This window comes from Tilletiopsis washingtonensis (assembly GCF_003144115.1).
Source record: "Tilletiopsis washingtonensis strain MCA 4186 unplaced genomic scaffold FA09scaffold_6, whole genome shotgun sequence".
Lineage (NCBI taxonomy): Eukaryota > Fungi > Basidiomycota > Exobasidiomycetes > Entylomatales > Tilletiopsis > Tilletiopsis washingtonensis.
The window spans coordinates 744,848-758,555 of NW_020312003.1; the positions used below are offsets into that span (position 1 = coordinate 744,848).

Here is a 13,708-nt window from a genome sequence, read left to right on the forward strand (position 1 = left end):
CCGGCCGCCGCTCGGCTCCCCCAGGCACATTGCACTTGCGAGGAAGGATGTCGTGTGCCATATAACACCGCTCCGCACCGGCACATTCACTCGCCCCCCATCCATCACAACCACCACACACCTCACACACATACAACCATGTCTTCCTCCGAGTCATTCAAGGGCTGGTGCGCCCTGGGCCCCGACGCCGTCGAGGGCAAGCTTGTCTGGCAGGACGTCCCGTGCGTGGTCTGTCTTGCCTGCTACCGGTGCTGCGGCTCACTGCTTCTCTCGCAGGGCCAAGAAGTTCACCGAGACGGACCTTGAGCTTGACGTGCTGGCGTGCGGCATCTGCGCGTGAGTGGCATGCAGAGCTCGGCCGCACCGCCGTGGCTGACCGCCTCGCAGCTCGGACATCCACACGATGCGCTCCGGCTGGGGCCCGACCGAGTACCCGACCGTCGTGGGCCACGAGATCGTCGGCAAGATCACAAAGGTCGGCAGCGACGTCAAGGACGGCTACAAGGTCGGCGACATTGTCGGCATCGGCGCGCAGTGCGACTCGTGCGAGCAGTGCGAGCAGTGCAAGAAGGAGAGCAACTCGTACTGCGACGGCATGGTCGGCACGTACAGCGGCAAGTGTGAGTAGCCATGCAGAGACGAGGGCGCAGTGATGGCAGCTGACGCAGTGCTGCAGTCAAGGACGGCTCCGGTCGCTCGATGGGCGGCTACGCCAGCAAGTGGCGCGGCCCGGCCACGCTCGCCATCCCGATCCCCGACGGCCTCGACCTCTCCGTCGCCGCGCCGCTGCTCTGCGGCGGCGCCACGGCCTACTCGCCGCTGCGCGACTACGGCTGCGGCCAGGAGAACGGCAAGCGCGTGGCCATCGTCGGCGTCGGCGGCATTGGCGCCTTCGGCCTCAACTGGGCCAAGGCGCTCGGTGCCGACGAGATCGTGGCCATCTCGACGACGGCGTCGAAGAAGGACCTCGCCATGCAGCTCGGCGCCACGGACTTCCTGGCGATGAAGGACGACCCCGAGGGCCACAAGAAGTACCGCCGCCACTTCGACATCATCCTCAACACGGCTGCCGACGAGAACATGGACTTTGACAAGTTCGTCTTCATGCTGCGCCCGCGCGGCCACCTCATCAACATTGCCGTGCCCGAGAAGCCGTGCAAGCCCGTGCCCATCGGCGCGCTGCTCTTCAGCGGCGCCAACATCGGCGGCTCGGCCATCGCCGGCCGCGCACAGCTGCGCGAGATGCTCGACCTCGCCGTGTCGGCCAAGCCCAACTTCATGATTGAGAAGCGCAAGATGAGCGAGGCCAACGAGGCCGTCAAGGACATGGTCGCCGGCAAGCCGCGCTTCCGCTACACGCTCATGGCCGAGGGCCAGTAGGCGTGCCGTCCCGCTCTTGTCTAGACTACCCGATCACAGCCTAATCATGCATTCATTTCACGTTTGAAGCTGCAGCTGCAACAAATGAGAGAGAAGAGCTGGACGTACTCATGGGTGGTCGTTAGAGGAGATCTGACGGTGACCAAAGCCATGCCTCGTGCGCGGCGGGAAGGTGGGGAGCTCCTGCGCCGCGAAGGGGCTCTGGTGTCAGGGGGTTGCCGTGCCGGAGCTGGCCGCGTGGCGCCTCTCAAGAAAGCTCTTCGTTCCTCGCCATGTCCAGACGCAGCACGCCACCACTCTTCCCCAGGAGCAAGGCACAAGGCCAAGGCCTGCTTTGCCCCAAGTGCGCTCGAAGCGGCATCGGGCAGCGCCGCTAGCGCACTCTCCGAGCCGCTCGTGTGCCCCTGGGCTTTGCCGCGGCCCTGAGGCCGAGGGTGGCGCAAGGAAGGACCCGAGGCAGGCAGACCCACACGGACAAGGCCGTCCCCTGACGGAGACGCCTGTGCGCTCCGGTCCGGCTCGGGCCGCGGCCCCACATTCGATTGCGCCCTAGCGACCTCTTCGTGGTCAAAAGACGCCCGCCGTCGATGCCCCGGCTTCCTTCCGCACCTCTCCATTCTGCATCATGCGTCTCGACACCCTTCTCATCGCCCTGTGCTCGCTTCCTGCCGTGCTCGGCGCGACGACGGCTGCACAGCCGAGCGTGCAGCTGGACCAGGGCTTCGTGCGCGGCAAGCGCGACATCGTCGACGGCGTCAAGCTGGACAAGTTTCTTGGCGTGCCGTACGTTCTCTTCCGCTGCGAGTCATCGCCTTGCTCATGCCACGCCCACAGATTTGCCCAGGCGCCCGTTGGCAACCTGCGCTTTGCCCGCCCCAAGGCACTTGCGGCGGACAAGCACGTCGTCATCGAAGCAACGCAGTCGGGCCCCGCATGCCTGCAGACCGGCAACGCGACCATGTCGGAAGGTACGCGCCCTTCTGTTCCGCCTGCCATTCCTCTGCTAACCTGTGCAGACTGCCTGAGCCTCGACATCGTGCGTCCAGCCGGCGTGCCGTGGGGTGTTCGCCTGCCCGTCGTGCAGTGGATCTACGGCGGCGCCTTCCAGACCGGCAGCACGGCGATGTACAACCTGGACGCCTTCGTAGCGGCCTCGGTCAAGCTGGGACACCCTGTCATCGCCGTCAATGCCAACTACGTGAGTTGTCTGGCCGGCAGTGTTCACGATCCTGCCGTCGACTGACGCAGCAACACAGCGCCTCGGTGGCTTTGGCTTCATGGGCGGCGAGGACTTCGTCGATGCCGTGCAGCAGGACCCCGAGGCGACGACCCTCAATGCCGGCACGTGGGACCAGCGCTTCGCATTGCAGTGGACGCAGGCGAATCTCGCAAAGTTCGGCGGCGATGTGCACAAGGTGAGCTTGGTCACTGCCTGCATCTCACTCAGCTGCTCATGACTCTGCGCAGGTCCTGCTGCTCGGCCAGTCAGCCGGTGCGATCAGCATTGGCCTGCACCTGCAGGCGAACGGCGGCCGCGACGAGGGCCTCTTCTCTGCCGCGCTCATGCTTTCCGGGACGGCTGGCGGCACGGCCATGTCACCTTCGCATCCACGAGTGACGGCGACGTACGCTAATGTCACGGCGGCCGTCGGATGTCCAACCTCGGGCGCGATTAGCCTGTCGTGCCTGCGCAGTGTCGACGCTGCAAAGCTGAGTGCCGCGATCAACGTCATCCAAGGCAGCTTCGCCGTGGCGCCTCTGTCTGGCGCCCTTGCGTGGGGCCCAGGCATCGATGGCTTCTTCATGCCCGACCGCGGCACGGTAACGATCAACGCGGGCCGCATCATCGACGTGCCGATTGCCGCAGGTGCGTTGCGGCTCCGAGGTGTGCGGGTGGTGTCTTCGGTACCCGCACTGACGCTGCTGCGCGAACGCAGGCACCTGCCAAGATGAAGGACCGACGCTCGTTGCGCCCAGTGCGCTGTCAAACAGCGCGTCATTCGAAGCGTGGTTCACCAGTGCGTCTTTGACTTGCGCGACAGCGTCTGGACGTACTGACAATCGAGTCCTCCGCAGGCCTGGCAGTGGTGCAGAACACGACGGCGCGCGAGACCGTGCTGCAGCGCCTCTTCGAGCTGTACCCCGATGTGCCGGCGCTTGGTTCGCCGTACTCGAACGCGCCGGTCGGCGTGAACGGCTCGATTTCTCAGGCTTCCGCCACGCCAGATAGCCGTCTCTTCCCACCGCTCGCTACGTCCAACTTCAAGCGTGGCGCCAGCATTTTCGGTGAGTAGATCCGCGGCCCTACCGAACCGGGCAGACGCTCATGTGAGCTGCAGGCGACTTCACCTTCAATGGCGCGCGCCGCTTCTTCCTCTCGACCCTCGCCCGCTCGTCGACGCACAAGAGCCCAATCTGGGCTTACGTCTTCCGCCAGAGCAATCCCGGACTGGCTGCCTACCTCGGCACGCCGCACGGCGCCGAGTGCGTGACATTGCTTCGCCTCGTACTTTGCGGCGCTGACCCTGCCTTGACAGTCTGCCGTACATCCTCGGTGGCCTGGTGCGCGGCCGTCCCGCCGATGCAGTCGGCATCCACGCTCCGCTCCAGGAGGATATGCAGCGACTCGCCGTTGGATTCGCCCACTTCCACGACCCGCGCGCGCTGTTGCGCGGTGCGAGCCGCGAGTGGCCCACGTACTTGCAGGGCAGCGCAGGCGAGCAGGGCACGCTCAAGCAGTGGAAGGGCGACAAGTGCGTAGCATCAAGAAGCTTTCGTTGCTGCGCCGTCGATGTCTGACCCTCCTCTTCTCTAGTGTCACGCTCGTGGCGGACGACTTCCGCAAGGAGCAGCTCGCGTACTTCTACGAGAAGGACACGGCCGGGGTGCTGGCGTTCTAGCGAGCTGAGAAGCGCCGTCAACGGGCGATCCGTGACGCCGCGACTGCACTGATGATGTCGAAAGCCGGCCGCTTGATGCGCTCCCGTCTTGCTCTTGAACGCGCATGCCACTCGGAAGAGAAGGCGCAATGCAATGCACCCACATCTGTCTCACAAGCGGTGCTGAGCTCGTACAAACTACCAAAGCGTGTCATGTCGCTGTGAGAGCACCGTCGGGACGGCCAGTGAAGACGGGACTAGTCGAAGTTGCCCGGCGCAATGCCCATGTCCAGGCCGCGGCTCGCGTAGCGGCGCGATATGGCCTCGCACTCGGGGTCCGCCTTGCCGTGCTCCAGCTCCAGCGTCAGCGTAAGCGGCAGCGGCAGCGGCGTGGCGCTCGTAGCTGGCCGTAAGAGCACGCTCTTGGAGTGCTGCGAGCGCGGCAGTGCGGCTCGCGGGTCGCCGGACGCCAGCTGCTCGTCGGCTGCGACGAGCGGCCAAGTGCCGTCGCGGTGCCACTGCGCTTTGAGCGTGCGGACCTGGAGCAATCTTGTGAGCTAGGGGTCAATGTATGCGCATCAGATCAGCACGCACCACGATGCCGAGCGGGATCGGGACCGGCGAGCGGCCTGTGCCGGCGAGAGCGTGTGCGAGCGGCGCAATGGCCGGCCACGAGGCAGCGAGCTCCTCGGGTGCGTCAGGCTGCGCGTAGAGCTGCGCAAGGCCGTCGAGCGTCTGCTTGAGATTCGGCCGCGGCTTCGACGATGGGGCGGCAGCAGCGCTGGTGGCCTTTGACGGCTTCGAGGGCTTGCACTGAGACGCCATCGGCCTCGCTCTGCGTCAGGCGCGCGTGAAGCTCGAGGCTCCCGGCGCGCGCCCGACCGGCCGGCAAGACGGCTGATGCACGGCTGCGACCGGCTGAGGCGAGCAGCAATGCGACAGGGCTCTCGGCGATCTCAGGCTGCGAAGCCGCTCTGGTGCCTGCTGCTTGCGGCTATGCGCTTGTGCGCCGTTGTGGTGGTCAAGAAGAAGGCACGAATGCGCGGCTGATGAGGCCCAAAATTGCCCCGCCGCGTCTTGCATTCCCGCCTCCACACCCTCGCCGCTCGCACTCAGACTTGCTCCTTCTCCTCGCTCCTTCTTAGCCCGGCATGTCGCAACGCAGCCTGCCCCAGATCCACCCGACGCAGAGCGTCAGCGGCATCGTCTCCGACGCCGGACAGCGCGTCATCCCGTCCACGCTGCGCCCCGACGGCAGGTGCGTCGACTCTGCGGGGCTGCCGTGCTCTTCTGGGCACTGACACGGTCTGCCGCAGCGAACGGCCTGCACGGCGAGTGCGGCCAGGCTTCACGCCCGCCGAGGACGTGGGGCGCTTCCAGACACGGCGAGCTCGGGAGATCGAGGCGCTCGAGGGGCGTGGACCGCCGGGAAGCGCGCCGCGTGGGCCGCCGGGCAGCGCGCCCAAGCCGGCGCCAGCAGCGGCGGCACCGAAGAAGACACGGCGGCGCGGCAAGGGTAAGGGCGCGGCCAAGGACGGCGAGGAGGATGAAGAGGAGGTGCCGGATGCGTGGGACGAGGCCGCTCCGGCTGCACCGGCAAGGAAGAGCGAGGCGTCCACCGGCGCCGCTGCCACCGCGGCACCCGCCAGCGCCGACGCAGCCGCACCGGCAGCCGCAGCAGACGCAGAGAATCCGGCCAAGCGGGCGCGCGCCCTCGCCAAGAAGCTCCGTGCCGCGCAGGCGCTGGCAGAGCGGGCGGAGAAGGGCGAGGCACTGCTGCCGGAGCAGCGCGAGAAGGTCGATGCGATGGACGCGCTGCAGCGGGAGCTGGACGGGCTGGGGCTGGGCGCCTAGGGCGCAGAGGGACATCAATCTTTATGTGCTATCCGTGAGTCTGCGGTGTGCGTGCGATTGGACGAGGCGTGTGATGAGAGGCGAAAGGGCAAGTCGTCCGGCGGCGGGACGGAGAGAGCAGCCGCCTGCCAGCGCATGGCGTCCCGCTCGAAAGGTTCCAGCAACGCAGGCCGGGCCAGTGATCGCAGCAGAGACGCATCAATTAGCAGCGTCAGGTGAGGGCGTCAAACAGGCGTGCTAGAGTGGAAAGGGAGTCGTGAGACGTGATGGGCTGGAGCAGCCCACCACAAACAGTGCTTTTCTCGAGCGAGGCGAAGGAGGGGCAGCAATGCGTGCACACGTCTACAGCAGCATGGCGCCCATCATGGCGGCCGCAGCACACGCGCCGAGCGCCAGACCGGCAGCCGGCACTGCGCCAGCGGCGGCGCCGCCGGTGCTGCCCGAGGAGCCCGAGGAGGTGGCTGCGGGCCTGCTGCTCGAGCCGGAGCTTCCGCCGCGCGACGAGGACGAGGCGCCGGTGGTCTGCTGTGCGGCCGCCTGTTATTGCTCTGTCAGCAGCCGTGCGAGCGACACTCGCGGCACCTCTGCTCACCTGGTTCCAGGTGTACGTGACGCCGCTGGGCGCCGGGCTCTGCTTCGCCACGCAGTTGCTGCTGCTCGGCGCCTGCCGGTACGCCGAGGGCAGCGGAGTGGTGCTATCGCCCTGGCGGAAGGTGCTGCCGTTGGGCAGCACCGAGAGCGGCGTCGTGTCCGTCACCTCGCAGTCGTCGAACTGCGAGAGGTGCCGCGTCAGTCTGGGACAAGCGGCGATAGGTGTCAGGCGTGCTCACGCCAGCGTCCTCGTCTGCAATCAAAGAGAGTCAGCTCCATGTCGAGGCCAAGAAGAGCGCAAGCGACTCACAGTTGCTGGGCTGCGTGTACTGCGTTCACGAAGGATCTGTTAGCGCATTGCTCGCGACTCAGTGCAGACTTTACGCACGAGCATGCCCATGAGGTCGTAGGTGTGGTCTGAAGGCCGTGTCAGCTCGGCAGATCAGCTTCGCTCCTGCGCGAGTGCTCACCACACAGGGCGCCGCTGAGAGTCGGGAGTCAGCATCGCGCCAAGAGCGCAGTGGACGTGCAAGGCTCACTGTGTGTTCTCGTCCGTGCAGGCACGCAGCGCAAAGGTGTACTTGCCCGGGATGTCGCAGCCGCCGAGGAACTGCCGCAGCCTGTCAGCCCTGCTCTTCGTGCTTCGCACACGCCAAGATCGAGTCGGGAAGCCCCTTGCCGGCTCAGCTGTCCTGCGCCATACAACCACCTCCTTCCCTGCTGATCGCGCTCGCGCCCGATTGCCTCGGTCCCAGGCTCGATCTCCTCCGCCACTGCGCGCGTCATTCTCCCTCTGTTGACTTCGCTTGCCACTCCACCTCTGACCGCCCGACTCACCTGCTGGTAGTCCACCGCGCCCGTCACGGCCGCGCCGACGGGGTTGCCGACGCCCTGCGCGCCGTAGCTGTCGTACTCGCCGCCACAGTCGGGGCTGGCGCCGCTGCCGAGGTTCATCACGGCGGGGTTGTACTGGCCGATGATCTGCTTGTAGCCGGCGGCCTTCTTGAAGTGCGCCGAGACGATGAAGCCTGCAGCGCCAAGGCGCGCGCGTCAGCCGTGGCCGTGGGCAAGGCGAGAGATGCGCACGCACCGTCGGGCATGGGCCGCGTGCCGTTCATTGGGTTGATGCAGTACGCCACGGCATCGGCCTCGGCATCGACGAGGTTCTGCGTCGTCGGGTCCGGCGGCATGAGGAGGCAGAAGCTGCGGCACACACGCAGTCAGCATACATTGCGGCTGCACGCGCGCTGCTCGCCACGCACTCGTTTGCCGAGTTGATGTAGAGCTGGCGGCCCGTGCCGTCGAGCGCCGGCTTGGGCGACGCGGCCGTGGCAGCGGGCGCCCAGCTGCCCGTCGCGGCAGTGGCGGAGAGCACGGGCGCTGAGGGCCCGCCTGGGTGATAGGCAGAGCGTCAGTGCGAGCGTGGCGAGAGAGCAGCAGCAGGCACGGCACGCACTGCCGCCGACGAGCTGGGCGTGCGCCTGCGAGGCGAGCAGGAGCGAGGCGAGGAGCGCGAACATGGTGTGAGGTGGTGGCGAGAAGGGAGTTGGGCCACGCCGAGCTCTACGTAGGCTTGCGCTCTCCGCAGCTCTGCGAGAGAGGCACATGCACGCCGCAAGCAACACGCCGGCGGCGTGCACCCTGAGCGGCCGCGCCGCCCCTGACAGTGATGCCGTGCCTTGCCGCCGTGCCGCCCGCCGGCCCGCGCTTGCCTCTTGCCGCCACGCGCGCCGCATCTCCGCGTCCGCTGCCGGCGTGCCGCGCGTGCATCTCGCATCTCGCGCCTTGGCCTTGGAGATCCTCGGCTGCCGGCCGGCACACGTGACGGCAGCACCAGCACTCCACCAGCTCTCAGTGGCGACCACCTGTAAAGCAAGCTGACTCGAGACGGGCACACACTGACGCAGCATCACACAGCACACGCATCGAGCATGCGTCGAGAGGGTATGGTATTCCAGGCGCGGCAAGGCCGAGGCGCGGAACTCGGCCTCGCGCGCGCCGGCGCACTGGTCAGGGGTGGAGGGCGCACGGCTCGTCGATATGCATAAGGAGAGATGCGGAACGGCGTAGCAAGCAGGCGGGCAGAGGACGGAGGTGTGAAGCTGCGCTCAGTTCGTCTCGTTGGCCTTCTCGTCGAGGCAGATGGCAACGGCCACCATGAGCGCGGCATCGACGCCCGGCGCGACGTTCTGCGGTGGAGGTCTGCGTCAGCTGCTGGTGCGACGACGGCATGTGTCCAGCAAGGCTTCGCAGCGATGCACCCGGTGGTACACAGGCTTAGCCAGCGGTTTTAGCAAGGTGCAGGCCGCCGCACACGGGTGTCGGCTCGCTAGCGTCGCTCGCCAAGACCAGAGCTTTCCTTCACGAGCGTTCCGGCGCAGCAGAGGCGCTCGCTCCGCCTGACACGTGCAAAGCGACTCACGAGAATGTACGTCTGCTTGTCAAAGAGTACCTGGCCGGCGTTCGCAAAGCTGCGCCCGATCGACGCGACAGGCACGCCCTCCTTTGTGGTGATCGTGGCGTTGCGGTCGAAGCTGAGGTGGAGAGGCGTCAGCGCAAGGCCTTTGTAAGGCAGTTGGCGAGGGCACGCACAAGTCGCCCTTGAGCACGAGCCTGAGAGGGATGGTAAGCACAAGCAGGAGCGCACGCACTCGGCACGACTCACTCAGTCTCGCCGCCGCCGCCGGCCACGTTCTTGAACTGCAGGCGAGTGAGTCTCAGTACAGACCTCGCAGCGCTCTCCACCAGCACACACCTTGATCTCGAGCTTAGTGCCGAGCGACATGCGGCTCGAGACAGTGAAAAGCACCTCGTCGTTGGCGCCGATGCCCTGGTACGTCGTGTGGATGGCAATGTGCTTCTTGCGCACCTGGAAGAGCTTGGTGCCCGAAGCGTCGAGCACGTCCTTCCGCCCGCTCAGGCTCAGCGCCTTGCCGTCGACCTTGAAGATCGTCTGGTTCGTCATGGCGTCCTGCGAGGCAAGGGTGAGCGGCTGCGGCAGCACAAGGCGTCTGACGTGCACGCACCTTGATGGAAAAGTCGTCGCCGGTCAGCGAGACTTTATGCTCGCGGATCTGATGCAGCAGCGTGAGTGCCAGAGCAGTGGCCCGCCATGCGTCCGACGCACCTTGAGCGCCATCTGCTGCTGGTGCTGGCAGAAGGCCGGCAGCACGCCGATGGGGTGCGGCACGGGCGCGAGCGGCGCGGCGACCGAGGGCTGCGTGAGGCTGGAGAAGAGGCCCATGTTGTGTGAGAGGCGTGTGTGTGTTGTTGTGGGTGGCTGTGGTGGTGAGAGGTGAGGCGTGGCGTGGCGAGGTGGATGCAAGAAGAGCTCTCTATATGAGGCCCGCCAGCGCCGCCGCTCTCCACACTTTGACGCAGCTGCACGATGCGCTAGCGCCGGCGCACCGCCACACTGACATGGCCCGCGCGCAGCAAGCGGCGGTCACCGCGTGGGTGCCGCCTCCACAGCCGCCAGATCTCGAGGCGCAGCACGGCGTCGGCGCCGACAGCAAGGCTAGACTCTGCTGCGCCCTCTTGGCGGTGCAAGACCACATGCTGCGCGCCGCACAAGCGCATGGCGCAGCATCGAGGTCGCAGCTCGAGCTGAGGGCGTCCCGCAGCACTCGCGGCGGCGGCGGCGCGGGATGCATCCGCTCGCGCTCGTTTGCTGCTTCCATCGCGCGGCCGGCTCGTCACCGAAGGCAGGGCAGCATGGGCCTTACGCCTCGGACTGTTCGCCGCTGTTTGATCTGCACAAGCCGGGCGGGCCGTCGAGGTCGGCAAGCTGCTGAATGGCCGGCCATCGTGGCGCGTGGGAGCGTATGACGCAAAGGCGGCCGCGGCGGGCCCGTGTCGGCATGGCGCATGCACAGCCACAGCCACACCTGTCCGTCCTGGCCCCGCACCATGGCTCTCCTCTCGCCACGTGCGCTTCCCTCACACAACTGCGCCTGACATCGGCAACGCTCACACATCAGTCGAGGTCAGCGCGTGGCATTTCGACGCGCGCGTTGGGGCGAGCAGGGACAGTAGGAAGCGAGAGTAATGAGAACGAGAGCGTGGTATCGGCGCCGGCGTCGGCCCTTGCTCTTGCGAGCGCGGGTCCGACGGGCGGCAGGGGTTCACTGGTCGAACGTCGCTATTCAGGCTGCGATGGCGACCTGGTCAGCGCTGGCTCCTGCTGCGGTCTTGAGACGAGGGCGACGGCACATCACGGCTGCATCGCCAGCGACGGCACGGGCGCATGGTCCCCCAGCACGGCCGATCCCGAGCGCAGCTCACCTGCGGGCTCACTGGCGCCAGCGGCGGCAGCAGGCGTGTCGGCCGCCTTCTCCTTGCCTCGTGCGTCCTGCGACGGCTCGCCGGCCTGGCCGGCCTCGCCCTTCTTCTCGACGGCGTAGCCTGGCAGATGCGCGTCAGTACTGTGCGTGTGTAATGGCCTCACTTGCGCTGCTCACCGTTGGCGCCAATCTCAACGCCCGCCTTCTCGGCGCCGGCACCCGAGTACGCCGGCGTCTCCTCGTTGCCGCTCGTGATGGCCGGCGCAGCGCCGGCCGAGGCGTTGTGCTGGGCGTTGGTGGCGGCCTGGTCCTGCGCCTCCTCGTACTCATCGTCCTCCTCGACGCTGCTGCCGTCCTCCTCGTCCTCCTCGTCCTCGGGCTCGGAGCGGTAGCCGGCGGCGCGCACGGCGGCGGGCACGGGGCCCGTGCGGTCCATGACGGCCGACGACGTCAGGTACACCTTGCTGAGCTGCTTGATGTCGTTCCACCACTCGTGCACCTCCTCCTCGCTGCGCGCGCGGAACGTGTAGCTGTGCTCACGCGCGAGCGGCAGCTTCGAGAGGCCGGGCATGTTCTTGGCCGCCGCCTCGATGTGGAACTTGGTGCCGCGGATCGGGCCGAGCGTGCAGTTGGGCAGGAAGAGCGAGAGCTCGGGGTTGGGGTGCGTTGTGGCGTCGCTGCTGCCGTGCTCGTGCAGGTAGCCCGAGGGCGTGAGCACGTAGAAGCTCTCCTTGTACGTCTTGGTGAAGCGCTTCTTGCGCTCGAGGATGCCCTGGTGCACGGGAATCACCGATGGGTCCTCCTTGCCCGGATAGTCGATCGTCTCGGGGTTGCGCAGCGGCGTGTCGGGGTCGAGCAGGTGGTCGCTGCGCGCGGCAAACGCGATCCACTCGGCGTTGGGCTGCAGGCTGCGCATCTGCACGCCGAGGCCGAGCCACGTGTCCTGCACCTGCGCCGACATGCGGCCGCTCCACTCGTCGAACGTCTGCCAGGCGCTCTGGATGCTGCGCACGATGCCCTCCTCAAAGTGCGCCGAGTTCTGCTGCATGATGATGATGCTCTTCTGCAGCGCGTTCTCCTCGTTGACCTGCTTCTGCAGCTGGCGGAAGACGGCGTTGTTGGCGCTGTACGGGTCCTCCTTGGCCGTGACGCTCATGGGCGTGTTCTTGAGCAGCGTGATGCTGCGCGCCAGGTCGCTGATCATCTTCGTCGACATCTCGCGCTCCTTGGCGACGCTGTTGGCCAGCTTGCCCGTGTCCTGCTGCACGTTCTTGACGTGCGCCTTGATCTCGCTGCGCAGCTTCTGCAGGTGCTGCACGATGCTGCCCTCGACGGTCTTGGCGAGGTTGGCGTGGTGGTCGGCAATGACGCGCGTCTTGTCGCGGATGCCGTAGTAGATGTCCTGGATGCCCTCCTCGCCGAGGAACTGCGAGCCCTCCTTGAACGGCACCTGGATCACGCCGCCGAGCTTGGTGAGCTCCTTGGCCGTGTTGTACTCGATGTCGGCGATTCCCTCGAAGTAGGCGATGAGCTGCTTGGTGATGTGCTTCCAGCCTGGGCGCGGGTGTCAGCTCGCTGCGAGAAGGGCTGACGGTGTGCCGCATGCCTGGTGCTGCGCCGCTACTCCACACTGCACAGTGCCGCTGCCACTCACCCGTGAAGCGCTCGATGAGAATGTCCGACGGGCGCAGCTCGTGCGGGCCCGTGTTCTTCTTGATGAGCGACGCATTGCGGCTGGCGACGGTGCTCTTGCGGCTGAGGCTCGAGGCGCGCGAGATGGAGTGTGCGTCGTACTGCGACATGGCGGGTACGTGCGGGGTGGTGGGTGAAGGGTGCGGGATGGAGGCGTGCGCGGGCGGGAGAGTGCGTGCGCAGGGGATGGATGTGGTGCAGAGGCAGGAGCGGTGGCTGCGAGGCGTGGCCTGATGAGCAGCAGCGCTGGCGGCGGTGGGGCGTGCGCTGCGCAAGGGCAGCGAGCGCGGCGCCGCTCCTCGGTGCGGTGACACAACGGCAGCAAGCTCCGCCGCCAGCGCAGAGCGGCAGGCACGCAAGCGGCCACCCTCGCTGCGGCCCAGCCTCGCCCGCGAGGAGCTCCACCGCCGCAGCCGGATGCCGAGAGCCTGCGCCCAGCCGCCGCCTCTGCCTGCCTGCGTGGATAGCGCGCATGCCGCGCACCTCGCCGCGGCACGCCGCCAGCGTCGGTGCCGTGCGCGCTGCACTCTGGCGTCATTAGTCTCGCCGCGCGGGGATCGCCCTCCGTGCCGGCGTGCCTCTCGTCTGCTGCCGCTGTCGCCGCACCCCCGATCAGCTGCATGGCGGCGGCCCGTGTGCGCACGGCTCACCCCTCCCGACGAGGCCCACGTGCTGCGGCATCATCCTCCGCAGCGAGGCCGACGAGCTCGCCGCCGCCCGCCGCCGAGCACGCAGGAGGGCAGGTGTGGCTGCCGCGCCGAGATCGTCGGAACGCTGACGTTCGGCGGAGCAACAGGCGCTGCACAGCCGCAGCCGCAGCAGCCGGCATGGTCCAGCCCGCGACGCGCGACAGCACCTCGGCGTCTAAAGCGGCACGCGCCAGAAGGGGCACGCATGCAAGCTGCACCCCTGGTGACGGCCTCGCCGCCGGAGCGTTCGTCTTTCTCCGTGCGTCTGGACGTCCGGACGGCAGCTCAGTCGCGGCCCAGGCGAGCTGACGGTGCCGCCTTGCGCCGACGAGCGCTATTT

At 67.3% G+C, this 13,708-nt stretch overlaps 7 protein-coding genes across 7 annotated transcripts; 3 read left to right on the forward strand and 4 right to left on the reverse strand.

Annotated features, from left to right (window-relative positions):
• Positions 1–138: 138 nt before the first annotated feature.
• FA09DRAFT_337636 (GroES-like protein) lies at positions 139–1,380 on the forward strand (the record flags this gene model as incomplete). The annotated part of the gene is made up of 4 exons (XM_025744021.1): positions 139–221; positions 277–336; positions 388–620; positions 677–1,380. 4 exons carry the CDS (start codon positions 139–141, stop codon positions 1,378–1,380), a joined length of 1,080 nt encoding a protein of 359 aa, XP_025599796.1.
• A 625-nt stretch (positions 1,381–2,005) lies between these two features.
• Positions 2,006–4,280, forward strand: FA09DRAFT_295395 (alpha/beta-hydrolase; the record flags this gene model as incomplete). The annotated part of the gene is made up of 9 exons (XM_025740119.1): positions 2,006–2,163; positions 2,215–2,578; positions 2,637–2,795; positions 2,848–3,247; positions 3,318–3,398; positions 3,457–3,666; positions 3,720–3,916; positions 3,991–4,133; positions 4,196–4,280. The coding sequence occupies 9 exons, from the start codon at positions 2,006–2,008 to the stop codon at positions 4,278–4,280; spliced, it is 1,797 nt and encodes a 598-aa protein (XP_025599797.1).
• FA09DRAFT_233795 (hypothetical protein) lies at positions 4,246–5,285 on the reverse strand. The gene is made up of 2 exons (XM_025739613.1): positions 4,854–5,285; positions 4,246–4,798 (listed from the first exon to the last, which is right to left on the reverse strand). The coding sequence occupies exons 1-2, from the start codon at positions 5,082–5,084 to the stop codon at positions 4,517–4,519; spliced, it is 513 nt and encodes a 170-aa protein (XP_025599798.1). The 5' UTR covers positions 5,085–5,285; the 3' UTR covers positions 4,246–4,516.
• A 67-nt stretch (positions 5,286–5,352) lies between these two features.
• Positions 5,353–6,127, forward strand: FA09DRAFT_328900 (hypothetical protein). Its single transcript, XM_025741961.1, has 2 exons — positions 5,353–5,517; positions 5,576–6,127. The coding sequence occupies exons 1-2, from the start codon at positions 5,411–5,413 to the stop codon at positions 6,111–6,113; spliced, it is 645 nt and encodes a 214-aa protein (XP_025599799.1). The 5' UTR covers positions 5,353–5,410; the 3' UTR covers positions 6,114–6,127.
• A 170-nt stretch (positions 6,128–6,297) lies between these two features.
• On the reverse strand, positions 6,298–8,224 carry FA09DRAFT_359532 (hypothetical protein; the record flags this gene model as incomplete). The annotated part of the gene is made up of 11 exons (XM_025745121.1): positions 6,298–6,650; positions 6,706–6,885; positions 6,944–6,957; positions 7,015–7,033; positions 7,093–7,121; positions 7,175–7,188; positions 7,244–7,314; positions 7,542–7,732; positions 7,795–7,907; positions 7,967–8,096; positions 8,161–8,224. The coding sequence occupies 11 exons, from the start codon at positions 8,222–8,224 to the stop codon at positions 6,456–6,458; spliced, it is 1,020 nt and encodes a 339-aa protein (XP_025599800.1). The 3' UTR covers positions 6,298–6,455.
• Positions 8,225–8,812: 588 nt separating this feature from the next.
• Positions 8,813–9,948, reverse strand: FA09DRAFT_333817 (hypothetical protein; the record flags this gene model as incomplete). Its single annotated transcript, XM_025743706.1, has 6 exons — positions 8,813–8,893; positions 9,127–9,238; positions 9,297–9,317; positions 9,458–9,675; positions 9,731–9,778; positions 9,832–9,948. The coding sequence occupies 6 exons, from the start codon at positions 9,946–9,948 to the stop codon at positions 8,813–8,815; spliced, it is 597 nt and encodes a 198-aa protein (XP_025599801.1).
• Positions 9,949–10,729: 781 nt separating this feature from the next.
• FA09DRAFT_328903 (hypothetical protein) lies at positions 10,730–12,878 on the reverse strand. The gene is made up of 4 exons (XM_025741962.1): positions 12,642–12,878; positions 11,165–12,541; positions 10,989–11,108; positions 10,730–10,854 (listed from the first exon to the last, which is right to left on the reverse strand). Exons 1-4 carry the CDS (start codon positions 12,787–12,789, stop codon positions 10,850–10,852), a joined length of 1,650 nt encoding a protein of 549 aa, XP_025599802.1. The 5' UTR covers positions 12,790–12,878; the 3' UTR covers positions 10,730–10,849.
• Between the last annotated feature and the right edge of the window lie 830 nt (positions 12,879–13,708).